This window comes from Juglans microcarpa x Juglans regia, chromosome 6D, assembly GCF_004785595.1.
Source record: "Juglans microcarpa x Juglans regia isolate MS1-56 chromosome 6D, Jm3101_v1.0, whole genome shotgun sequence".
NCBI lineage: Eukaryota > Viridiplantae > Streptophyta > Magnoliopsida > Fagales > Juglandaceae > Juglans > Juglans microcarpa x Juglans regia.
In genome coordinates this window covers 3,169,987-3,197,968 of record NC_054604.1, presented here as the reverse complement: position 1 = coordinate 3,197,968, position 27,982 = coordinate 3,169,987, and the positions used below count along the sequence as shown (strand labels likewise).

Sequence of the window (27,982 nt, the reverse complement as noted above, 5' to 3'; positions counted from 1 at the left end):
AGCCTATGTTAAATTAAGTTATGTGTACAGTAAGATTGTGAATCTGTGGTATATGAAGTCTTTCAAAAATTAAGTTTATGCTAGGCTAAGATGTATTTTACGGTATGATGTGCTATTTACTAAGTATTCAACTCATTTTTGTTTGTTTCTCTATTTTCTTCTATGTTTAACTATCACAGATGATAAGTATGAGGACTCAGAGCTGGAGGGCTAGGAATAGATCTGGTGTAAAAACTTAGAAAGGAATAAGTGTTATTTACACAAGAATTAGTTTAGTTTATGTTTTTACTTTATGTTTTCAGTTTCATATTTCAAAAATAGTTATGTTCAGTTTAGTTGACGTTTTTGAGTAAATGAGGTATTTTTCATACGGTTCGAATCTCTTCACCGGGCATTATGTTATGAATGTTAGTAACATCTCTATCCTACGGGAACGGGGTGTTACAAAGTAATTTTACTACTAGTTTTGCTAGGGAGAAGCCGTATTTTTAACACACAGGCCACACCACCCAGCGTGTAGGTCACGTGGAGATGTCCGACTAAAACAAAACAATTAATCCCGAGCACTTGAAAAAGATCATACTCTGCCAACTCTGAAGCTGACCCAAGCACCTCCTGGCTCTGAACAATTATTTCAAGATCAGATTTTGATTTTCTGTGTTGTCTTTGTGTGGATTTTCCATTTAGCTTCCTTGAAAGGGTGTTTGGAAAGAAGGAAGAAAGGAGGAGAAAGAAAGCTGCCCAAGAAAAGAAAGAAAAATAGAAGTTTTGATTTGGGAACCGACAACTTGAAAGAATGGCCACACTCTTACTTTTGAGACTGTTGTTGCCTCTGACCACCACCACCACTTCTTTCTCTCCTCCCTCCCCTATTTCTTCTTTACCAGATTGTCCTTGCAACTCCCTGAAAACTCTCCTTTTTGGAAGCCCCAATTTGAGTCTCTCTTCTCCCTATTCCCTTCATCTTCATCATTCACTCATTCTCACCATAGATGTATTTGACAACACAGACACTGTGTGGGCGCACGCACACAGAGGTGAATTTAAGAGTTGGGTTTTGTAGATTGAGATGTTTTAGATGCAAAAGTTAGTAAACTTTTTAGCTTTGGAGAGTTTCATATCCTTAGCTTCTGTTCAAATGCATAGGCTATACTGGGGCACGAGAAAAGGGGGGTTTGGGGGGGAACACTACGTGCAAGTGAGGGGTGTTGAAATGTTGGGCGCCGAAGGCAGGCAACAGAGAGCTCACAGGAATAGGGAAGGAAGGGAAGGACTCAGGAGAGTTGCCTTCCAGAGCTTTTCATTTATTGAGTGGGGGATTTTGGTCTTTTTACTGTGCCAGGGTGGCAGGTGTGGATGGTGTATTAAAACTAAGGCCGAATAATAGATTTTTCCTTTTACTACAATTGACGAAAGTAATTTTACTACCATTTTCAATTACTCATGATAAGTTTGCAAATTCATAGAAATATAGATGCCAACTGACCTTCCAATTAATATGACCCAAAATGGCTCTCAAAAGACTTTTCCTGAGGTGTGAAATGTCACGAATGTCACCCTGCTCAATGATAAGATAGTATATGAACACAAACATTTGTATAGATACATAATCGAAACTCATGGCATTGAACCCCCCCCCCCCCCCCCCAATTATTGAGTATCACGTTGCATTGTGTACTCAAATTCTTGAAGGACCATACGAGGAAGTAAACCAGTCCCCGATGTGTATAGCCAAGAAATGTCCTGACTCATTCAAAACATAATCATCCAAACCTGCATGAAATTTAACATTCCACCACTCCAGCCCAAGCTTCACAAAGCCAACATGTACGTCATGTTTAGTTCAGCTTAGGCTAGCAAGACCTGTGAATGATACTTTTGCATATAATTTGTCTTTCTCCAACAAAAAGTTGGGGAGTATTAAGAGGGATGGTAGAGGAAAGGATAAGGAGCCTCTATTCCCTATTATTCAGCTGTGTAGAAGAGAAAGAGGTTTTACCTCCCTTCTATTTGGGCATGAACAAGGAGAGAAACAGTGAAACACAACTATGCATTTCACGCTTTTGTTTATTTAATATTGGATGAATGGGTAGGCTCTCCTTCCAATATACCTCCCTTTTAACCCACACATTTGCATTATCAATTTTGGATGGATGGGAAAGGGAGACAAAATGAGCACGATCTCCTTCAAAATACCTCCCTTCCTCCCCCCACCCCCCACATTTTTCCCCTTCTTTCTGGCAGAAACCCCCTCATAAACACAATGGTGGGGATACTACTCTAATTCATAAAACAAAATCATCTGTATCAATAAACACAACTTGAGCCAAAAAAAAAGACAAGAAAATTCCAAAGATAAAAGCTTAAGACACTTACTTGAGAACCTTTCCTTGAGAAGTAACAAGAAATGAAATACAAAAGAGACCTGAATACAATTCCACACAATTAGATAAATCCATGCAATAATAGGAAGTGCCAACATTTGACTTGAAATTCCATGGTAAAACATATAAAAGCAATTAAAGAGAAAAAATAAAGGGCAAGAGTATCATGTATCAAATTGGACACTTTCAACTCTGGCCTTCCTCTAAACAAGATACATATGTTTTTTTTTTTTTTTTCTTTTTTGATAGGTAAATAAGATCCATGTGTCTAAAACATCATTGCAAACCCCTAGGGGTTGGCTTAAGTGGTAAAGGTCTTAGTCTTGGTGGTATGCTCCCTCCAAGGTCTAAGGTTCAAATCCTCTTGGGTGCAAAGAATCTCTAGTGGTCATCGAACTAGGAGATTTTCCCCTTAAATTATCCGATGTGCACTTGCGGGAAACTCCTTGCCGAAAGCGTGTGCACCCTCGGAATTAGTTGAGACCTTGTTCTCAGACACCCGGTGCCGTTCAAAAAAAAAAGACATCCTTGCATTCTAGATGAAAAACTGACTTTAGTTTGTTGCTCAAGGGGAGTCTAGTCGAGCCTGCAGATTGACTGCTATATAAGGCTTCCTTGGTTAGGCAAGTTTGGCAAAGCAAGGTTAGAGTTTGGTCTTCAACGATGTCAACAGAGTAATATTCTTGAAGAAGGATCCTGGAAAATAATTATTATGCAAAGTTCATGGGCACCAAGGGTTGGTTTATTGAAGCAAACTGGGATTGTTCTATGTAGAAGGTCTACAAGAAGGTATTTTCCATTACCTGAGGGAAACATTGTTACTCAGGAAAAATACGAAGAAAAGTGTAATGGCTCTAAGATACTAGGCACGCAGAATACAGAGCAAAGGCTCATATTACATTTGAGTCGACATGGTTGAGGAATCTACTGCAACAAATTGGATTTCCAGTCCCTGTGTAATTATTTTGTGATAATCAGAGTGCTCTTCATATTGCTTTAAATCCAGTTCTTTCATGAAAGAACCAAACATATTGAGGTCACTTGTCGCTTTTTTCAAGAACAGATCCTCTCTAAAGGTATCCTTAGATCCTTTTCAACACTCAGGATTGATATTTCCACTGTCTTACTAAAAGGTATCCGTACTGCATCTTCCATACTGGGACTATTGCTAGCATGAGGGGGACAATCAAGATACATATGATGTGTTATGTACTACTATAATTCATTGAGCATATTTATGTCTTTTCTTTACATATATGCATAAATGAGAAATGTGAAAGGTAGAGAGAGATTTTTTAATGCCCTTTTATCTCCTTCCTTTCTTTTCTTAACCTAAAACTTTAAATCATAGTTCGTCAAATCTAACATAAACACTGAAAAAAAAATGAAGAGGACAATAATATAGGAATGCAGGGATCCGTTGCTCAAACCAAATCACGCCAACATTATGGAAGTTCCTGGATTGTGCGAAATAAGAGTAGCACCAAAGGCACCCTATGATTTAATAATCAAAACTGGAAAATTGGCTATGGAGATTCTGTGCAGTCAAAAATTCATACAGACACAAAGGGGTTCGACAGGAAAGGTTGACAATGTGGTGGTATTTAATTGGTTAAGTCATGAGCAGCTCAAATGTTGACTTTTATATTTCTAGGTCTTGACCCAAGAGAGTTATTAAGACATGCTTTGAAACTTGGGTTTCAGCAATGATGGATGATTAAATGCAAACTTGGAAAATTAACGATCTAGGAGTAAATATCAAACTATTTTTGTCATCTGACTTTCTAAGTAACAGAAATGTTCTCAGTTCCTTTATTTAAAAAAACAACAAAGAAGCAAGGAAATGATATCACCAACGAAATGAGTGCACTCTATTGTGGAGGATGACCCCTTCTTGCATATTGTGGAGTGTTTAAAGAAAAAGAAATGAGTGCAGGTTTAAAGATTATGAAATGTCCGTGCCAGAACTCAAATCATTTGCTGAATACCCTCTTTCATTCGGCAGTGATCCACAACAATGTAGCTTACTTTGTTTCGTCTTGCCAAGATTTTCTATCACCTTTTCCTTTTCTTAGGTACATCAATCTCTTATATACTTTTTGAGCATTGCAAAACACTTATCTTGGGCAAGAAAAAATATGTAGCCTGAATAAAATGCACTTACACGGACGGCATTCGTTTGAATAAACTAAGATCCCATACATCTTGAGGCACAACATATGTATTTATTAGATCCTGGAAGAAGAATATTTGACATAAAAACACTTTTAGAAAAATAATAGGCATGCTGGTGTAAATGGATTGTTATAAAAGGCATCTCCTAATTGCTTAGGGAAAAAAAAGCAATACGCAAAAGTGCAAGAACACAATCTAATAGGATATATTTCTCCCATGATTGACAAAATCAAAGAGGATATATTTCTCACACTCACATATGAGATTATGTTACCAAGAAGCACCAAAGTAGCATCAACCTGCATGGAAATATCAAAATGAATTAGCTTTCCCCCCATTTCTCCCTCTTAGGGGGATTATTAAACAAGAAGAAACTTGTAGGTTATATTAGCAAAATTTCCCCACAATTAGAGGTCATAAGCTGGGTTTATTTATCATCCTGACTATAATTCAGGAAGGCATACGAAAAAAAAAAAAAAAAACCAGTCAAGCATAAGTGTTATGGAAAGTATAAGAAGAAAAATCAGTTAAAGAAATTTACAAGAACTAGAACCCTCAATAACTCATATCGACGATACCAAAGATGATTATACAAATGAAACTTACAACTGCAGTTACATTACTGAAAATTGGCAACCCATGCATTAGACAGCTCCATATTACTTGCCAACTAGAGTCAAACTGCAAAAAAAAAAAAAAAAAAGTATGTATAGTGTCATTTGTTAATCAGGGCAATAAAGCAGACATAGACTCCAGTACACCGGACGTGCGCAGAAGAATCCCATAGAAAACTTACAGAGTTTTACAATGCTATACAAATATAAAACATAGGCCTGGCCCAAAGGAATTATCAATCAAATATAGTCAAGTACTCCAAATATAAGACAGATTTTGGAGTTCATGGGGTCATGCCTTTAAACTAAATGATGGAACTTCAGAAGCTGTCTCAGTTAAAAATACATTCAATAAAAAGGCTGGAAAATATATACCTCATTCAAAGTAGAAGATGACCTTGATGAAGTCTCCCCATTCGAATCTGGAACCAGCAATAGAGAAGAGAGTTCCTGCAAACTCCTTTTGATGAAAGTAAATATATCTATGAGCTCAGGACCAAGAAGTGAGGGGCAGAGAAGAATCTAACCATGCTATGCGGCAATCATAGAAGGAGGTGATTGGATCTGGCCTAGATACCAAAGTGGTGGATGATTAACTCATTGCATGGATTAACTAGAACTTATCGCATATTTGGATAAGATGGATTCCTAAATAACCAATAGCCACGATGCATTCATATGGACATCACAATAGGGGTGAACTACTAACACTGCCTAATGTTGAAACTGACAAGCAGACAGTACCTCATATTTATCATAGATGTGCTTAAAGACACATTTTAGATAAAAAGTAATGTATGGTGATTCAGAGTTTATACCGCAGAGTCCACAGCAAACCATCATAAGCATGACCCATGTTTGCATCATTCAAAATTCTGCAAAACATTCTCACTTGTCAGTCCATAAGAAACCTAATCCTCTTTTTCATGACAACATGCATGGCTATGGGACGAGGCCTGATCAAAGGGGCAAAAGTGTGGGTTAGGAGATTCAGATAAAAGGAAAGGAGGGCATGCATAAACAAATAAGGATTTGTAACTGTGTTACCATGAATCCAATAAGAGAACAAGAAAATCTTAAAATCCATTTATTGTCAAGTATCCATTGTCTAAACAAGCATGCATAGATGCACAATTTCATGCTGACTTAAAAAGTCCTATCAGAATTATGCATGGGTACATGCAACTTGATAAGTTGATTGATAAAATAATACAATAGATATGAAACCTTCCTTCCAAAGGCAACAATCGACGATCTAAGTATGAATCTAACGAGCTGGGTTTTAATAATTCATAAAAAAGATTATCATATCCCATCAAATTAGATTAGATTTTCATCTATTAATGATCATGAAGTTCATGGATTTGTGTGTGACTCCATAAATGTCCAAGTACATGTAGCAAGAAAACTGAAAATTCCAAATATGATATTAAGATTTTAGTAATGATTAAAAGCATTACAATGTGTGATTCCAGAGTATCATGGGTAATAATAATCAACAAGAAGAAGGAAATGGAAGTGGTGACAATTAGAAATGAGGAAAGCTTTTGAAAACCCCATGTGAGGTATCTTTTTCAAAGGGAAAAAACATTAAACCTGTTGCAGAGATAGGAACATAGCAATAGACAATAAATCTAATAAAACTGAAGCATATCACAATCACCCTATCTATTAGATGCAAAAAATTACCTTTCAAAGCTTGAACATAAGCCCTTGAACCAGTAGACAAAAACATCTTTACAAATGCAGGTGTGGTAGTTGCGAATGAGACAACAGAATGCAGCATTCCTGTGGTGCAGGGCCTTCAAATTAATATAATGCAATAGATTATAATTATATGAAGAGAAATGTCAATGATCATATGCAGCCATGCATAAACAAATAAACACATGCACAAATAATTATATAAGAAAGATAAGTCCAAAAGAACTTTGTCAATCACCCACAACCACCTCAATTAAAAGACGCTAGATACGACATAGATCAATACAATGTAATTCTCGAGAATCTGTGTTCTTAATAACTAGTGTTCATGACTTTCTGTTTTTAATTTCTGATTACTAGAATGTATTTAGGTGTTCTTTTGTATACTTCATGTGTACACGGGCTTCGCCTACTTCATTCGTATTAATAAAATTTTTATTTTGCTTATCAAAAAAATAAGTAGGGTATTTTACACTTACAAAGGATTTCTCTGTGGTTCACTTAAAATACATATGATGAAGTGCAAGACAAAGGTTGCTTAACAATCTGACTAAGACATCTTAGTTAATTCACAATGAAAATGAACAGTCAACCCTTAAGTAGACCGTAATCGCCCAGTCCTGAACATTAACCTGCTCCCAGACCAATAGAGTATTTTAATATTCCTGTTTATGAAGTCAAACTTTCCTTCCCCAACACAAACACAGGCCCAAACAATAAGTCAATAGAAACAAAATGACCCAAACGAAAGATAAGACACAGAGGATCTCCCTAAAAAGATGTCCACTTTCGAGAAGTGTACACAATTATATAACTTGTCAAATACCTTCAAATGTTGTCTTTCAAAATTTTTAAAACCCTTAAAGGTAATTTAAGAATCTATCTTTTTGTTTAAGAGATAAAACAATAACTGCTTTGCCCCAAAAAAGTTAAGTTGAAAAATATACAGAACCGGCATGAGATGGAGGGAGTAACATACTGGTCCCATTGGAACATGATAAGAACTTTATTCAATATCCATCCGTAAAGAATAGGTCCAATGGCAAGATTAAACATCAATATAAAACTTCAATATAAAACTTCAAACATATTTGAAACTTACCATAGCCATTTCCCTTTCACAAGAGCTTCTCTTAAATGGACAGATACATGCTCCCTCTTGATCTGTTTTTGAGTCGATGGTGCTTTGCTTGTGTCAACACATGCCTAAGGAGTGAAATCATATTAACCAGCAACCAGGGCTTCTTTTCCACCAGAAGAAAAAAAGAACAAATAAAATAAATCACAACTCTTCTGAAGACTACTGCCACTCCGAAGTATTTAAATGAAAAATATTAGAAGCCAAGAACCATATATAAATTGACATCATTGGGAAATTTTCAAAAGGTGAACATTGAACCAATGAAATTTATCAAAAATTCTGCAAGACCAAGGCGGCCAATTTTTCAAGTAAACAAAAAAAATGCATTGTTAACGAAATTTATAATCCACAAAAAGGGAACAAAAGTCCTTGAAGTTAGTTTATGTAACCTTCAGGTCGCCAAGAAGCACCACGATAAAGAAAAACCAAAGCAGCGATTGCACAGCATCAATAGCTAAACTAAAAGCAGGTAAAAAGTACAGAGCATATAAATAACTACCCGATAAAATACAACAGCTGCAAGTTCCACTAAACGACACTGTGAACTACTTAGAGTCCCAAGCTTATCATCTTTAGTTGAATCACTCCTGAAAGCAAAAATTTTATACACAAACATCAATCAGAGCCATACCAACCCCTCCCCCCTCCCCCCTCCCCCCCCCCCCCCCCCCCCCCCCCCCCCCCCCCCCCCCCCCCCCCCCCCCCCCCCCCCCCCCCCCCCCCCCCCCCCCCCCCCCCCCCCCCCCCCCCCACCAAAAAAAGAAATAAAAATACTCACCAAGGCACGCCAGTGCTGGATATATTGCTTTGATCTAGATCCTTCCAAACTACATCCAAAAGTTGTTGTACCAAAGAATTCCCATCAGCACCACCTCTAGTTAAATTTAGTTGTAACCTTGCGTAGAGAATAAGTGCATCCTGCAAAGAAAAATACTTGTAGTGTTTATATATGGCTAGATTACCATTCTTCAATCAAGTTGGATTAGCTTGAATCATGTCTAGAAGATTTGTAGAGCTTTTTTATTCTTGTAGAAGGCTAGGTGATAACCCACAAATTGCTACAGTGTGGAATATGGTCCCTATTTGCATCATCTGTTGTAGTTGGAAAGAAAGAAATGATACAACCTTCAAGGACCACGGTCAGGCAATGGAGGAGTTAAAGAATTTCTCTATCAACACTCTTTTCCTTTGGACTGCATCAATAGACTTTAACGGACTTAGCATGCATGAATTTTTTAGTTGTGTTTCTCTGTTCTTTTATAGTAATAAAATTTATTTAAAAGGTTCAAAATGCATACTCCAAGTACACCAGTTGTATACAAGAGATATACCTATCTAGAAAAAGGAAACGATACAAGAATATCATGTAAATTCAGCCCATTAAAGTCCATAGTAGTCCAAAGGAGCAAGTACTGAAAAAGGTCTTGAACTCCTCATAGTCCATTCCTGGTCCTCAGAAGTTCTAGCATTTCTTTCCCTCCAAACACGCCATAAGAGTTCCTCCATGGGTCTTGAGCTCCTCCAGGATGTTTCTCCAATATACTCCTTATGTACTCGGGTTACGCCTTTTGTGCTTATGAATAAAGACTTATTACTTCAGAAAAAAGATATATATGTCTACATATATTCCTTCAGAATCTAAGGTAAGTTTCAATTTCGCTTCGTAAATATAAAATTCTTTATTTCATTCCTAATTAAGTCTACTCTGAGCAACATGGTCCCTCAATCTATCAACCAAATAACACTAGCACAATGATTAATGACAGGGTTTGTCCGCAATTTTTGTGATGGCATTGACAAATATTTAGATGAAAGGTACATTGTTCAAAATTTAATTTCTAATGCTAAAATTGGATCTTTTGTATTTTTTTTTTTTTTAAAACAAACAAACAAACAAATTGGAACCTCCTAAAAGTTTTAATGACCAAAAAGTATACTTTAGCCACTTAACAAAAAATAAAAGCATACTTTAGCCAGAAAGAATGAGAAGACAAAATCTCTAGAAAATGCATCATAAGGAAACCTTAAGCGTTCGATCATGGGTTGTTAACCAACAACGGATTACAAATTGCTGAACGGCATTATGAATTTCCAAGGACTGGCAGCCCAAGTTTGGGCCATCCTTTAACAAGAACGTATTTATACATTCAATAAGCTTGCGTGAAATCTTTCCCTCATCCCTGTACAAGTACCAACAAGGAAAGACAGAATTGCACACAGCCATTATCAGCAAAAATAAATCCCAGTAGATCAAAACCAGAGAGAGAGAGAGAGAGAGAGAGAGAGAGGGGGGGAATTGAATTCATGCTTTACCTTATGAAAGAGAAAATCCCAACAAACCCCTTAACAATATCTTCCCTAAAATTATCAGGGAAATCACCAGGAGGATTTTCCAGAAGTGAATGGAGAGTAAGGACGCATCGAAACACCTCCTCTTTGGGATTATATTCACTGTCTTTCCCACTAAAGCTTGCTTTCAACTTCTCCATGTAAAGAAGCACCAAGCCTGGACGAAATAGAATAAGCCAAGATTGATCAATGACAGTGTTGTTTAATAGTTAGAAAGAGATGAGTGCATCAGAACTAATTTGAAAGAAAAACTCACTGCAATATATGCGCCTTCTCATGTGAAAACGATAATCTCTAATTGCCAAAAGATCCCGGAGAATTATTGAATACTCCGACTGAAAGCTTGGAGCATTGCTTAAAACATCCCATATGTGATTGAAAAGCAATTTGATAGCAGATAACAAAGTCAACATTTTTCCTGGAATGATGATGAGACAAAACAATGAATTTGCTCTTATCATTGATAGTATGAAAAGCTATTTCTATTAATGCAACACCTAAGTAGATAACATGCAAGCCAGATGATAGAGCATAGAATTCTTTAAATGACCCCCCCCCCCACACGTCCTTCTATGAAGGCTATGAACTTTTGTTGACTTGCAGTAAACAAAAAATCTGTAGCTCTCTACTTGTAACGACCCAATCCAATATTATTAGGGATGAAACATGGATAATTTATTAGGCCTATAATAGGTTAATGGGCTATATTGGATAAACCCACGAATTATTATTTAGGCCCCGTTTGGATATTTGAAATGAGTTGAGTTCTTTATGAATAATAGTGAGTTGAGATGGTCGAGTGAGTTTTATGGAGCTCACCTAAGATGAGTTTAGATGTGTTTGGATGTTAAGATGAGTTTAGATGCATTTATGGAAAGTTGAAAAAGGTTGTGGGTCTCACGTGTAAAGAGGTGTTAAGTTGAAAAAGTTGTGGTTCCCACGTGTAAAGAGGTTTTGAGTTGAGTAATGTTTAGTGATTTGGGAGTTGTCTTTGGATATCAGAATAGATCTAAAACAGAACCCAACTGAAATGAGATGAGCTAAGCTCATTCAAGAATCCAAACAAAGCCTTAGTGAGGTTGGTCAGGAATTTTTATTAGGCTCATAGACCCAAGAATTTATTTTAAGGTCCGTTAAGGTTGAGTGGGAATTAATGGATTGATATTTTAGAAACTCAATTGTCATTACTGAATTTTTGGCCCATAAAATGAACCCAAACTCGTAAGGCCCAATGTCTGTTCTCTACAACTCTAAGTTCTCTATAACTGATCTAAGCCATACACGTCTCCACTTTCCACAAGGATTCACTCCCAATGGAATTCTCTCCCACAAGGATTACAACTTTACAAATCATTTTCGCGTTAAAACTCTTAAATTGACTCCTTATATATATACTTAGTCGCATGCACTTTACGTGCATCTCATCGCTCTTCAAGCCCTAGTGTAGTTTTCTATTTACCCTCAAGACGCCGCAACCTCCAAGGGATCTCAGCCCATGGCAATATTCTCTCTCTCTCTCTCTCTCTCTCTCTCTCTCTCTCTCTCTCTCTCTCTCTCTCTAACTTACTTGACAAGTATATTCAACAATAATACAAAGCATATGAACAACCTACCCGAAAATTTAGCATCTTCAGCTCGTTGCACAACAATTCGAAGAGTCTTGGCATATATCAATTTTGGCAACCGTCGCTTGCTTGAGGATATTTCCGAGGATGCGCATTGAATCAGCAAAGTAACGAGAAAAGGCCATGTTTCAGCTGCAGAAAAAATACAAAACCATTCCACTTCTGCTTTCAACAATTCTTGATGAAATGATCATAAAAATACATTTACTTCTCACGAAATTTTGATCTTACAATGAGGAATTTCATCAGGTCTTAGCCTTGCAGAGTTCTGACCAAGAAATTTACAAAAGGCAACCGATCTTTCTCCATCCAACCACGTATTCAACAACCTTATCCCTTCCTATACATGCACATGTAGCAAAATAGCAATTAAACAAACGAAAAAAACAGAAACATAAAGTAGCATTCATTTGGTGGCTCATAATTTTAAGAAAAACATAGGAGACTGAAATTTACAATTATTCGCCCAAGAAAACAAAATCATTCACAAAACCGAGCAATCTGGATCAATTGATTTGAGTACTGTACTCATCCTTCCAAATATAATTATGGGAATAACGTATACAGAAATTCTTGTGTATGGTTTTCTGGATGAAATGAAGCAGAAACAAACACACATTAGTTCACTCTGTTCCTTGCCGGGAAAGTGTAGGCAATTAAGTAGACTGAGATTATTAATTTCAGATTAGTCTATGGCCCCGAAAAAACAACTATCGAAAACAAACGCACGCGAAGTTGTCTACCTGCCAAGAAATTTAGGGAAACTTTAAGATAATCATAGTTAATGAACTTGAATTCATTATGCAACTAGCGAAACAAGAATATCCACTCAAACAAATCCTTTCATACTCGTATTCACTCAGTTGAGTCGACATTTTTTGTGTTTTTTCTTTTCTTTTCTTTTCTTATTTTTTTTATTCCGACAACAATGATTCGTTATATTTCCTATTCGGCACTTTCTTAGCAACCAATCGGAGAGCGGCTAAAGAAAATCCACAAAGGAAACGGAAGTTACTTCGCGAGCTTTTGCTTTATCGGATGAGAGCTTCGAGACAATTTCCTGCACATCCCTCGAAGTGACCATCGCTGATTTTGGGACCGGAGCCCCAATCCCGACACTCCGAGAGCGACGAGTGATGGAGTCACCGAGCGAAAGAAGAGAAGCTAGCTCTTTCTGCTACGTTCTGAGAGTGCTCTGGGTGTTTGGGGAGCGAGAAATGGCGGGAAAATGAAGTGTGGGCCTCTGCGTGACTCTCTGGGCTAAGGGTGGGAGACACAACGTAGACGTTTTTGTGGACTATAAATACGTCCAAGACTCCAAAGTCCAAAGCGTGTTGTGAGGAAAATTGGGAGAGACGAGACGACGATGAGGAAATTACGATCGTCCCCCCGGATGTTTCTTTTAATTCCAAATACAAACCGTCGTCGTTTGCCTTCCCATATTCAATAAAGCCAACCCCATTTTCTGTGGCGACATAAAGGTGGTCAAGTCGCCTCGCGAAAGTTTGATCAGGCGACGAAAAAGAAAACCAAAAATGCCGCCTCAATAAGTCTGATAAAGCATGGAAAATTGAAAATTTCAAGATTTTAAAAAATATTAGCATTTTTTTATATGAATTTATGCTAATGTTTTTATATGAATTGCTAATTTATGCCGCCTCATCACTAGCACTTTGACACTTCTTTTGGTTTTAATTCCTTTTAGTTCATTTTATTGCCTACATTTTTTCTATGGCCATGGCTATATTTTGCATGGAACATCCATGTTAATTCTTATTGTTCAAAATTATATTACTTAAATAAAATTTCAATTGTTCAGAAAAAGAAAAAAAAAAGATATATAATTCCAATTAATTGGTAAGATTTGATTTGTAATATTTAAATATATCTTCAAAATCAAATTATATCATGTGAATATTTTACTAAATATATTCTATACGTCTTAAGAATAAAGTTTTTCGAAATAATATACTAATCTTGTTTAGGTAACTAAGAAATACTCAAAAAGGTTTAACCTTATTTAATATTTTGCATATTTTCAAGATGACATATTTTAACGTTAACAATCAAAACAACATTAAAAATGTTGGGAATAAAAACAACATTAAAAAAAAAAATTACATAAGATAAAAATAAAAAATAAAAGTAGCCACCCCGGCCTAAACGTGCGGTCAACTTTTTTTTAATAATATTTCTCAAACATCACAATGTGCATATACGTCGGAGCAGCGGCTCGAACAGATAAGTATTGCGTGCTGAATCTAACTGTCATATTTCTCAAGCATCAAATGCTCAGGCAATGCGTACGTACTTTAAAAAAAGGCAGATTCCATCGTGAAAAAGCTTTCTTTGTGGGATTCATATTTTTATAAAAATATTTAATAAGATTCGTGCATTTAAGATATGTACCTAATATTAATCTTGGAATCAGTTTACATATATCTTTTGCAAAAATTTAACTAAAAAAGGTATATAGGGTATTTTAATTGATCTAATTTTTATACATCCCACGCTAGATTGTCTATAATAAGTGTTAATATTGTGTTTCGCATATATTTGAGCCAAACTCTATCAATTCAGATCTTAGAAAACGGGCACTACACAACGTAGAAAATACTGCGGCTTCGAGAGGGTGATCTTTGGGCCGGGAAACCTCCTATGCCAAAGTTAGTAAATATTCTTGAAGTGTAGTAAATAAGTAAAAAATTCTAGAGATTAAAAGATATTCTCGTACCTGGGATCTACTATTTATACTACAGGCCTGAGGAGCAGATCGTGCCTTCTTTCATTAAGTTCGCATTCCATGTACTGTTCCTTTTGTCAAAATCTTTAAATATGGCATGGCTTTGCGACGGTGTCATTAATGTGACGTATTGTCCGGGTGGCAAAACCATTAATGCGGCATGTTTCTCCAACTTTTTCCTCTTAATTTGTTTTCCTTCTGGTCCGTTCATGCCTTTTCTGTCAGTAAATCAACGGTTCTCCGTAAATCACGCCTGCTGTGTGGGCGGGCACTCTAGGATCGGACACTACTCGAGGATTCCTCAGATCGACGAGTCACATCCTCTGTAGCAATATCCCTCCTGTAAGTTATATACAAAGGAGCCTCCTAAAGAGTTGGGTTCGTGGTTTTCTGCTCTAGGCTAGGCTTGATCGGGCATTTTGAGCCTCGTGGGGAAAATTTCCTTATAATTACCCTACTAATTCTCACCAGATAAGTACGGTAAGAATTCATCACAATTTGGTCCCGCCTTCTTACCAAGGCCAGAAACTTTATTTAGGCTTCCTGAGATCCGAAAGGCTTCTGCTTATTGACATTTATGACTGCGTTGCTATCTTCCATGATGGGCTCACATTTCATTACATCTTTTCAGCCTCACTAATGAAGGGGTGTCAAGCGGCTTTTCACGTTGACGTCGTTTCATAAACCACATCCCCCAAAACCAAAACGGCTAGTATCCTTATCGCTATGATTTATGAGAGTCTAACCGTCACCTTCTTTTTATAAAACATGGGAGTGAGACCTGATTTTCGTCCATTACGCTGTGATTATCCCTCCATTCTGGTTCTCTTGATTTTTCATATCTTTGATCAGTCTTCTTTACTACTTTGTGCTCTGGCAGTGATGGTTTATGAAAAACCTGTTCAACCTAACATTCCCAGCTGGGGCTCTGCTAACATTGGGTCATTGTTTTTGGGTAGTGGATGGCACTCAACTACCAACAAATCAACGCTGGCCCCCTTAGCCCTTACCTTCCAAGTACCAAAGTCCATTTCCTTTGAAGTTTCAAGCCCCGATTAGGGCGCCATCTATGCAGAGGGTCATTCCAGTAAGGTAGTCCTATACCCATCCATGTTTTCATACGGCTTGAGATTGTCGTTCCCTCGCCCTATTTGTGACCTTCTAGATTGCCTCAGCTTGGCTCATTCCCAACTGCATCCAAATACCTGGAGATTATTGATTTGCTGCAGTATTATTTGGCGGTGGTCTTTGTTGGAATCCTTTCCGAACAACGCGGACCTTACTAGCCACGAGTTTTTTCTTGCCCATAAGGTGTTACGCCTAGAAGGGAATGCATGCAGTTTCAAGGCATCACATGCTCTAGTCACCTTAGAGGCCAGATACCACAAGGCAAAAGACTGGTTTCCCAAGTTCTTCTTTGCATCTAGCCACGGATGGGAGTTTCTGGTGGCCCAAGTGAATCGCCGGGAGTTTCCCATACGGAGAGACCAGGGAAAAATTCTGGAAGATAAGGTAGTGCGTCCTACAACCACTCCTTATGAAGTGAAACGTCTTGCAATTGTGTGAGAATGGTTGCAAAACCATCCCAATAGTGTTTTTCCCAAGGTTCTCCTTTCTGGGGAGAGTTTGAAGAGTTCTCTGCCTCTCCCGGGACACATTCCTTCTGATGAGAGGTCAGTTGCTACGCAGTCCCAAGTCACTCCGCTTCGGAAGCATTCCTCAGGCGTTCCTTTGCTGAATAAGGGGAAAAAAGCTCGTCGAAAGAGTGTTTGGGCCAAGGATAGGCCTCCTCCCGGGATACAGGACCCCTTAATACGGCGATCGGCTACTTTGGAGACCAGCCATCCCATTACACCAGTGGTCCCAATGCCAATTGTGGTGGGCGAGCAGGCGAGCAATTTTCCTGTAGCGTCTCTTCCGGAGGTGACTATTGAGGCGTCTGGAGGCGAGGTCAAGATGGACACCCTCCTTTAGAGTATTTTTGCGGCTACTACTCCGAATGAGGGACAGCATTCTTCTTCTTAGGCCTCTCCTCCTTTTTCGTCTCATTCGGCTATAGGGAGTCATTCTCTTGAGGCGGCTGATGAAGGGGTGGAAGCTTCTTCCAACAATCGTGTGAAGGCAGAAGATTATATATGTGGCGCCCCCAATCTCCCTTATATAAATACACAAGGATCGAGACACCAGAATGTTGACAACACGGTCACGCATCCCAACGAAATGTGCTCAAGTGTGTGTGCAACATGTAAAGGTGCACAATAAAAGTCGCAGCGGATAATATAAATAAGTCAACTAAGTACCAGAAATTTAAATACAGGTGTCCAAAATAATTTATCTTTAAAAAGTTATACAGTCATCACAAATATATTACAAAAGGTAAATACATAAAAGACTAGGATAATAAATATCGATGCACGAGAGCAATCTCAGATCGCTCTCCCAACGGAGCCAAAGCCTAAGACTCATCATCCTCATCTGCATCAAAATCTGCGATACCATAAAACGGTACCGCAGGTAAGTATAACCCAAATAACCACGTAATATAAATGCATTAAATGCGACCAACATGCATGCATAAAAAGAATATACATTTCTCTCAAAACATCATTTTTCTCGAAAACGATTAATTTCAACACACGCCAAAATCCAATTTTGGCCCAAAACATTAGTAAAATACTTTTCCAGAAAATGGTTTACACAGAACCCAACCATGTATCGGACACTGTAGGCGGGACTCACAGGCGGGACTCTACCACCATCCCTGCTTACCACCATCCCTACCACGTGCACCGTAGGCGGGAATCACAGGCAGGATACAACCACCATCCCTGCTTACCACCATCCCTACCGCGTGCACCGTAGGCGGGAATCACAGGCGGGACTCTACCACCGTCCCTGCTTACCACCATCCCTACAGTTCCTTTCCCTTTTTTCTCAAATCAGTCAATCCAAACAAATCCAATTTCTCACACATGAAATCATAACTTTTCCAAATCACACATGCACATGAATGCAATACACGAAAACCCAATTTTCTTTACAAACATGATCATGCATGAAATATTGATATGTACATGCACCAACACTGATCCATAACAATCAACAACTAATAACCAATTCAATCAAGCAACCAAACAACTCCAATCACAATTCCATCCGACCCCCGAACTCCTCGGACTCAGTTCGGCATGTCAAACAAATACAGTGTAATATGTTAGTGTAAAAATACATTTCAATTACGAAAGTTCGTTGGAGAAATACTTACAGTGTAATATAACAATTTCCGAAGGATCACGAAGTTGAAAAAGGCGACGTTTGAGCAACACCACAGTGTAAAATACACTGTGGCCGTGGGTCACAAATACTAACTTTCAAACGGAGGCAAACGAAGACCCAAGATTGATAGGGTAGGGCCTAGGGAGGTCGGTGAAGCCAATGGTGGTGGTGGTTTGCTGTGGGTGGCAGCGGAATGGGCGGTAGAAGACCAAAATACCCAAATTAAAAATGTAGATGGTGGAGCTTCACCGGTGGCGGATCGGAGCTGGGGTTGGGTCCAATGGGTTGCCAAGAGGTTGAGGATGAAGTGGTGTGAAGATGGTGGCCGGAGGTGGCGCGACGGCGGCGCTGGAACGAAAGTGACGCCGCGGCTTGAAGGGCTACTGGTGGTTAACGGCGGCGCGAATGGAGGTGAGGTTGGTGGGGTAAGGTCGCCGGTGGCAGGCGAACACAATGGGGTGGGCGGTGAAGGCCACCGCTGGCTCACGGCGGCGCTAGCGTTGAAGCCGACGGACTCACGGGGGAGAGGGAGAGGTTGGGTCGTGCGCGGGAGAGAAGGAAAATAAGGAAGAAAAAAGAAAAGAAAGAAAAGAAAATGAGAGAAAAGAAAAAATGGAGGGAAAAGAAATGAGGTCCAATCCTCATAACTTGGGTCACAAAAATGATCCAACGGAGATGATTTTAAAACCATAAGTTCAATAAAATAATTCAAACGCAATGGTAAAGTCAAATTGAAATAATTAAATCCCACAGTAATTAATTTAAATATTAAAAGTAATTTAAATGCATAACAATAAATAAATATTTGGAAAGCACATAAAAATAATTTTCACCAAATTAAAATCATAGAAATAAACTTACTAAAAATTCAACCAATTTTAAAATAAGAGGATAAATTTTTGAACAATCAAAAATAATCCTTCAATAAAAAAATACACTAAAATACGGGGTGTTACAATATAGAAGGTAAGTCTCCTCCAAATATTGCAGTCCCCGAGGGCCCGAAGAGTCTTGCTACGGATTCCTCTGTCCAGGCCGCATTCCCAGAGAGGGGGAGTTCCTTTGTGCATATTTCAACTAATGATGGTCTGAGGAGTCCGGTCATCAACTCATTTGTCCAAATTCTGGATGATGCGACAGGCCCCTTCTGGGGGGTTTGAGAGGGGACCCACCTGCTTCTGCTGAAATCTCTATGGGATTACCTAAGTTTGTAGGCCTTGCAGAGGCCTTTCCTTCTCTATCTTGGCTGGCCATGGAAGTAAGACATCGGTCGGGCTGTTGAGTGCTTGTCGGGTTTTTTCCATGAGATTTGATCATTTCTTTCCCGCCTTTACTCTTTTCTTTTTTCTGCTTCCTTTTTTTTAGCCTTTCCTTTATGTCGCCAGGGTACTTCTCAACTTACGGCTTTTATCGTGGAAGATCAAGAGGCAGCCATTCATGAGAGTTTGGAGGAGAGGGAACAGTTGAAGCGAGAACTCAAGAGGACGAGACTCGACCTATCAGGTGAGCGCAAGAGAGTGAAGAAGTCGAAGCACTGCCAGAGGAAGCACAAGTAAAAGTGCGAAGAGGAGAGAACCCGACTGGAGCAGCTTAATCAAAGTTTCTAAGGCGACTAATCTTAGGCGCAGGAGGAGAGGGACCGGTTGGAGCAGCTGAACTAAAGTCTCTAAGGTGACTTATCCTAAGCGCGGGAGAAAAGGGAACGGTTGGAGCAACTGAATCGAAGTCATCAGGGCGCCTTCCTTTCTTTACAAAGGCAACTAAGGTGGGTCTCGAAGTTTCACAACGACGCGTGGGGACGCGGGTAGTTGAAGGTTGTAGATCAATGTGGGCATTCCTTTTGAAGAGTTCGGAGCTGCGTTCAAGAACTTTCACCAAGTATCTTTAACGGCTTGCTTTTGCCGAAATTCCCACCAATGAGGCATCATTTGAAACCAACCGTAAACTGACAAAGAAAGAGATACCGAATGCTTTCCCTGGTCCCGCCGTACTTGTTCTAGCATTAGTGGAGCCGACCAACCTTATTCTTACTGCCGCTGAGCCGGTCAACCTTGCTCCTGTTGTCGTTGAGACCAATGCTCCTGGCCCTGAGACTTAAAGATTGTATTTGTTTCGTTATACTTTTTTTTTTACACATGTATCTGTATTTTGTTGCTCAGTGGTTGTATATATACACACATTGACTAATATACATATATTGTTTGTCATGTCTCGTCTTTGCCTATTTTTCCTTCCTTCTTTTGTTTTTGTGCAGCCGGCCTGGGAATCATCGAAAAAGGGTCCGCAGAGCTCCTACCTACCCCACTGACAGGTCATGCCATGCTTGCTTATCCTCCATGGATAGTCATTCTAGAAGTACGGGCATCGTTTTAATCGTTATTCGGGCGATCATGTCCAGTCGTGCCTTTGAAGTTTCCCTGTCTACCCCGTTGGCATCTGATTTAACCTTTTCGACTCCACTAGTTGCTTAACCATTGAAATTTCTCGGCCTACCCTGCTAGCATCCGATTTAACCTTTTTGACCCCATTAGCTGCTTAGCCTTTGAAGTTTCTCGGCCCACCCCGCTGGCTTTCTTAGCTTTTTTCTGCATAGTCAGACTGTTAGTTTCTATTGGTGAAGATTCATTTGATCGAGATTATTCTGTTGATGGAGATTCCACTGATGCAGACATCGTTTGTGGAGATTCCGTTGATAAAGATTATATTTTCGGGTGGTCAAGGGCCGACCTACATTTCTCCGCGAGAGGGATAGGCAACATTTTAGGCATACATTTCCATTTTTGCTTCGCAGGGAGGTAAGTTGTTGATGGGGTTCCCATTTAGTAGAGTTGACTTTACCGATTGAAACTAGTCGATTTTCACACTACAGAAAATAATTGCATTAATGAAACAGAATTTACACAAGCTTTTAAGTAGACAAACCGGAGTTGTTTAGCTGCTGCGACTAATTTTTTGCCCATTGTTGTTTGATTTTTTCCTTCCTTCATTGCTCATCATTTTTATTTTCGCTTCCTTTTTTTTTTGTTTGTGCCTTGTGCAAATTTTTGGGTTCTAAAAGCGAATACAAATTGTTAGGCTGACATGCCTTGTCGCCTATTTAGCACCCTCGGGTTAGGTAACGGTTAGAAACCCAACGGGTTCTGAGTAATGGGAATAAATCTCATATAGTTATCCCGCTAGTTCTTTATGGATGAGTTTGGGAAGAATTCATCTTATCTCCTCCCTCATTTATGTCCCGTCAAGTTCCCTTCCTGCCTGGTCACGTGTTGAGTGACCATTTGTATTTTACGTACATGGCAACACAGTGCTAATTACGTTTCCACATTAAATGGCATCCCTTCGATTTCGGCATCATGGCTCCGTTCTTTACTGGCATTAACTATGCACATTGTATCAGTAGATCAGCTCTGCAGATGTTTTGATACTCAGGGGATTATGGTTCTCTTGGGGGGGACACATGGCATGGGTTCTCTTTTATTCTGTGACTCTTTCTCTTTTAGGCCTTGTGGGGAAAATCCGCTTACAATAAATCTAGTTAAACTATTAAAATAATATCTTTTAATATTGTTTGTTATTTTTTATTTATATATTCAACCGTCTTGTTTTCTAAATCTAACTTTCATATTTATTACTTTATTTATTTATTTTTTATTCAACGTTCATTTTTTCTGACAGTAATTTTGAAGTAATTCTTTTTTTATATATCAGTGATGGTCTTCATAAAATTTATCAAGGTGAATGTGAAGTTAATTAGAATGACAATGACCTTCAAGGTGGTAACTCAGTTGGTATGAGTTAGTATTTCATGGCTTTGAGGTTAGGATCGAGTTCGAGTCAGGACATAAGTTGAAACCACTTGTAGTAGTAAAACCTAACCTTTAGGTCATGGATTGGGTTTTAGATTAGCTGGATACTTTGAGGGTGATGTGGTGATGGGCTTGCTCTTAGGGCAATAGTTATGGCTCAAACCAGACATTTCGCAGCGGCGAGGGGCTCCTATGATCACGTCCAAGGATGGTTGTTACGCTGGTCGCCACTATCTCCCCTTTCTATTGAGGAAAAATAAACTAAAAGGATAGTGATCGAAATGCAATCGGTAATGACTATGAAACTTTAGTGATGATCAATTAAAAAAAATGATTACGGCTTAAGGGCTTGTTTGGAAAGTGAGATTATTTCATCTGGTCTCAAAACTTTTTATAATTTCATTCTAAAATATTATTCAAACACAAACACTTTTCAATTTTAAATATTAACTTTTTTTTATCTAATTATTATAACTTTTATAGCTAGACTTCTAAACAAATTTAAAAAACAATACAACTTTTTCAAATTTCAAAATAAAAATTATATTAAAAAATATTTTATAATAATATTTTAACTTTATAATTATATTTTAACAACATTAAAGGCTAAGGGCTCGTTTGTATAGTGAGATGAGATGAGATGTTTTAGATGAGTTGAATAAAATATTATTTTTTTAATATTATTATTGTTTTGATATTTGAAAAAATTGAATTTTTATTATATTTTGTATGAGAATTTGAGAAAGTTGTAATGATGAAATAAAATAAAATAGATCGAGAGTATTTCTATATTCAAATGGAGCTTAAATCTTCATACTACACATTACATGACCCTACTGAGCAAGCGTGAAGGATCTTTATAAGAGATGATCCCACAAATCATGCACCAAATCAAATCACACAAGCAACGGCAAACTACTCCAGCAGATCTGGGAGTAATCGCTTTGGTGCGATGTTGTCAAACAGCAATAATGTCTCTCAGGGCTTCAACAAACAGCAAGGAAATAAAACTCACAATGGGCCGCGTGACACTAAAAAGTCATTCACTAATGGAGCAAAGCCCACGGGCCAAAGACGTTACCAACCGAAGTGTTAACTCTGTGATCAACTCGGCCATATAGCCAAACAGTGTCCAACAATGCATTCTTCGGAGCCCACTGCCAATTGTGTCTCATCCTCTCATCAAAAGGACACCAAATGGTTAATTGATTCCGCTGCTTCTTATAACATTACAGGTGATTTGACAAATTTATCAATTCACTCAGAGTATGATGGCACAGATGAAGTAGTAATCGGTGATGGTTCAGGTTTGCGTGTCTCACACATTGGTTCTTTGGTTTTTCATTCCCCAAACCATACCTTTCAATTAAATGATACCCTTTGTGTTTCGAGTATTCGCAAAAACTTAATTTCTGTCCATCACTTCACTACTCAAAATTGTGTTTTTATTGAATTTTACCCCTCTTATTTTCTTGTTAAGGATCAGATCACGGGGGCGATTCTTCTCAAAGGTGCATGTGAAAATGGTGTTTACACGCTTCCGGACTCATTGGTGGGCTCATCTCCACATATGGTTGCAAATATGCATGAGAGGAGGTTGATTGATGGGTGGCACAAGCGGCTTGGACATCCATCTCAAAAAATCATAACTTATCTTGTTAATGCTTTTTCTCTTCCCATAAAAAAAGAACATCAAGTGTCAAATTTTGTATTTCTTGTTCTATCAATAAAGCACATCAACAACTTTTTCATTCCAACAGTCTCCAAAGTCATGCACCTCTTGATCTTATTTACACCGATGTTTGGGGTCCTTCACATATTGATGGTCTTGATGGCTCCGGCTACTACTTAATTTTGGTTGATCATTTTACTAAATACATGTAGTTCTATCTTATGGCAACCAAGTCAAGCGTAAGTAGCATATTTCCTCAATTTAAACATCTAAAACAAGGTTTCAAGCCAAAAGAAAAAGTGTTTATTTTGACAACGGTGGTGAGTTTGTGGCTCTCAAAAATTATTTTTTAATACATGGAATTAGCCACTACACCACTGCTCCTCATACTCCCCAACAAAATGGCATTGCCGAACAACGTCATCGTCATCTTGTTGAGACGGGACTAACTCTTTTAAAAGATGCCGATCTACCACTCTCATATTGGCCTCACGCCTTTCAAACAGCTGTTTACCTCATAAATCGTCAACCAACACCTCTTTTGCAAAACAAATCTCCTTTTGAAAGTTTGTTCCAACAATCACCAAATTATCTAAAATTAAGAAAATTTGGTTGTTTGTGTTTTCCCTTAACCAGGCCTTACAACACTCATAAACTCCAACCCAAAGCTAGCCCATGCGTGTTTTTGGGCTATTCTCAAACCCAAAGTGCGTATCAGTGCATGGACGTAAAAGGCAAAAAACTTTACCTTTCACGGCATGTCCTTTTTCACGAAAACACAGCTCCCTTTTCTTCTTATTCTTCCGAAAATCCTCCTGGAACCCTTGCTCTTGCGTTCCCGTCGCCAACGCCCATCGTGCCGCCTCAAGTGCCGCAACCGCCCAATTTTTCCCCTAGATTTTTTTTTATTTGATAGCAATTTTTCTCCTAGATATTGGATATAGTAGTAGTGTGTCGTATATATGGATAATCTTTTTGAAAGTCTGCCTGCCACTACTTATCATGATTACAGTAAATTATCTTATAGAGAAGCTACAAGTATTGACCAAAAGAAAGACAAGGGAACAATTACGGGCAAATCTTCCCTTAGATCCGATTCTCTCGTTAATTGGTACGTCTGATGATCTTAGAACATTAGTAGTGGACTCAACAAAGTTAAATTTTGGTCAAAGAATAGCTAAAGTGTAAAATAAAGTGTAAGAGCATTGGTATTGACTTCATCAAAAGCCTAGCCAAATGCAAAATTTAATGAATTTCATTAAAATAGGGCTGAATTAGATTTGTCAAATAGATAAATGTGAAACTTTGAGTTACAGTAAATGTATAGGTTTCTTCAAATTTGAAGATCTACTATTCATTCATCAAATCTATTTTTTATTCACTTTTAATCTCTTAAGGTCTTTTTTATTCACGTTTTATCTCCAACCGTCTTGTAATAATAATGTAAAAATCAAATTAAATTGTTAATCAACATATGATTAGTGTGATTGTAAAATATGAAAAAAAATAAAAATATTTTTATTAAAAAAATAATATTATATTATTATTTTGATGAATTCAATAACTAATTCAATGTGGAGTTATGACTATGGAAGTTTTGAATTTATAGAAATTATGTACTTTTCATCAAATTTTAAAGATAACTTTGATGAAGCCAATGCTCATGCTCTAACAATAGACTCAACAAATGAACACTGATTTTAGCCATACATTATATCACTAGCCAAATTTGTTGAGCTCAAGGGACTGGCCAAATATTATTTTTGGATTAAAAAATTATCTTCCATCTGCTTCTTGCCTCACTTCTCTCCTGTGCATAATCAGTCGCTTAAAATTCTTTTACGTAAATGAGGAGATTAGTCCACAATTTGCCATTAATGTTGAAAAGTCACGTCTATCGAAGGAACCATTTTTCTTTTTTTCTTTTTTTTTAATCTTTTCAAAACTTATCAAAAGAAACAAATGAGATAAAACATGATCAAAAGCAACTTGTACTGCTTTAGCTAGGTGCTAAATAGTCCGGAATATCTGTAAAGAGTAATGATACTTTAATACAACAATAAACTTTAATACAACTATAAATTTTAACACAACTATATATCAATTGAAAAAATATGACCGTTATAAAAAAGATCGTTAAAAAATTATATTCGTTAGAATAATATGAACGTTAAAAAATTAATGTATAATTTTTTAATAACGAATAAATATTTAAATTACAATTAAAATTAAAATAAATAAAAAGTTCAAAATCAATATTTTAAGAGAATAACATAGATTTATTGAGTCTGTTATTTAATATTATTAAAAAATGACTAATTAAATTTATAAAAATAAATTTTCTAATCAAATTTTAACCAAAGTTTATTCAACCCACTACTAATGCTCTTATTCGTCGTGTCTGTAATTTGTGTTTAGGGACAAATATATATAATATATAAAGGAGCCGTTTTATAAAGTCAAATCATGAGAGACTTTGGAGTAGATTTTTGAAACAGAGCTAAGGTAGCTAGGTACCTAACCTAGCTATATATGCACAGCCAAAATATGTATTAGATTCTTTTTATTTCAAGTATATTGCAATTTGTTAAGTTAATCCATGCTTTACCCGTCCAACCATATGGATAATGTTCTAGCTAGGTGCTACCTTTTATTTACTATCAATGATCACCATATATATGTAAATTACGAGCTCATGAAAGCTAATTGTCACGATCATTACAACCATTTTAAGTTGAGAATCAAATTTGATTTTGTGGAGCTTGATTTATTTTTGTGGAGGTCCAATTTGATAACCTAATTTGATAATGATTTTCAATGAGACTTAGGTCGTAGAGTGAGGCGAAATTTTTTTTAAACTGGTTTGTTATTCGAGAATCTCTAAATAAAAAGCTTACTCGATATTTACACGATAGGTCACTTGAGCGAATCTCATATATAGAGTTCGCTCGAGCGAACTTTAAATAAAAAGTTTGTTCGACGTTAGCTCGACACTTCATTCAAATGAATAATTCATAAATCGTGAAAATTAAGATTTTTACAGTACAATCTTATATATATTTATTATGAATTGTATATATAGCCGTACTGAATATTGTAATTTCGCTCCACAATATACTTTAATATACATCGAGAAAATAAAATTTTTTGCAGTTTATGTAGACATAGACACGTTGTCAATAAATAAAGATCGATTGTTTCTTAGTTTTCACAGCAGCAAATTCTCACGATCAATCCAAAAACTTCTGCCACTGAACTTGGAATCAAGGAGATGGTGCCAGCCAGAGGACAGGACCAATGGTCGGCTCCAAGAGGCTAAAATGGGACCCACAAATATGATCAGTTGGATATAAATTAATAGAAAAAACAGGACAAGTTGTCCACCAATAATTCTGGGTGCATGCGACTATGCGAGCTAGAAGTGAACAAAGAGATAAAAAGCAACAAAATAACAACAAAACTGAGTGTGTGCGGGTATGATATTTAAGTTCACCCTGTCCACCGGCCCCAACAGGAATATAAATTGTCTTGGACTTCTGGTCAGAGGGAAGAATATCTGTAGGTACGTGACTTATTCGATAAATAAAACATGCGCCGCAGTCACCGTCGGAAGTGTCGCGCATGCGTATGAGTTGTGACTAATTACTGCGAGTAATACAATATATGCATGTGAATGTCGTATTACGTACAGCTAGCCCTGGACGTGGACTTGGTACGTACTTCACGTGTAGTGGTTCTAAACAAACCGCATTTACGCACTCGAAGAGAAGTCATGCCAACAAACAAGCTGAACTTTTATTCCTTTTAAGTTGTCAACACATGAATGATCTTATATTTCACATGCACGAACATATATTTATAGGTTAGCTAGACATGACGAACTTGGACAATCTACGTTGCATGTCCATGATCCTCAGTTCCCACTAAACTCAAAATTACTTCGTTTAGCCAAACGGCAAAGGAGTCGTTAGATCAAGAGAGAGTTAATCTATTATTAATGTTGTGTTTCGCATGCCTTTAGATTGAGTTCTAGAAACTCGGATATTCGAGATCTCACTTGCACACCTTAAACAAACATGAAGAATGGAGGCTGGTGAATCTCTGATGCTAAAATTAATATATTTCTTTAATAATTTGTGTGTAAGCTAATTAGAAAAATCAGAGAGAGTTCTTCGAATCTAGGAATCAACTTTTATGCTAGATTTCAGGTGAGAATAGCTCATCCCTGACTTTAAGGGGTCTCATCATTTCCACTGTTCAGAGTAATTTAATATGATGTGTAGTCTGAAGAATGGTGCCATTAATGCAGCGTGACTCTTGACTTGCTTTATCCACCTGTTAAGCCTTTTTCATGCCCACTATTAGGAGATTACAAGTTCTTCCTATTTCCCGGCCGCCTACTTGAGCAGATTCTCAAAAGTAAGGTGTTAGTGGGGTGGTGTCAGGACGATGAGTCTCATCTACCCTTATCGTCTGCTTTCTCTATGCAAAGA

At 37.7% G+C, this 27,982-nt stretch overlaps 1 protein-coding gene and 1 long non-coding RNA gene across 2 annotated transcripts in view; one reads left to right on the top strand and one right to left on the bottom strand.

The window, feature by feature from the left end:
- The window catches only part of LOC121234092 (serine/threonine-protein kinase ATM), a 100,682-nt gene extending 87,378 nt beyond the window's left edge, over nucleotides 1-13,304 (bottom strand). The window contains 17 exon segments of the mRNA XM_041129908.1: nucleotides 1,487-1,558; nucleotides 2,377-2,425; nucleotides 4,549-4,619; nucleotides 4,817-4,858; nucleotides 5,166-5,240; nucleotides 5,549-5,633; nucleotides 5,992-6,048; nucleotides 6,863-6,961; nucleotides 7,980-8,083; nucleotides 8,518-8,605; nucleotides 8,797-8,936; nucleotides 10,042-10,198; nucleotides 10,332-10,524; nucleotides 10,624-10,785; nucleotides 11,981-12,124; nucleotides 12,224-12,332; nucleotides 13,008-13,304. Of these exon segments, the coding sequence (XP_040985842.1) occupies nucleotides 1,487-1,558; nucleotides 2,377-2,425; nucleotides 4,549-4,619; nucleotides 4,817-4,858; nucleotides 5,166-5,240; nucleotides 5,549-5,633; nucleotides 5,992-6,048; nucleotides 6,863-6,961; nucleotides 7,980-8,083; nucleotides 8,518-8,605; nucleotides 8,797-8,936; nucleotides 10,042-10,198; nucleotides 10,332-10,524; nucleotides 10,624-10,785; nucleotides 11,981-12,124; nucleotides 12,224-12,332; nucleotides 13,008-13,076 (1,716 nt within the window). The 5' untranslated portion in view covers nucleotides 13,077-13,304.
- On the top strand, nucleotides 241-20,523 carry LOC121234094. The gene is made up of 3 exons (XR_005934302.1): nucleotides 241-448; nucleotides 15,824-15,830; nucleotides 20,513-20,523. It is a non-coding gene; the product is annotated as an uncharacterized LOC121234094 (long non-coding RNA).
- The last annotated feature ends 7,459 nt before the right edge of the window (nucleotides 20,524-27,982 follow it).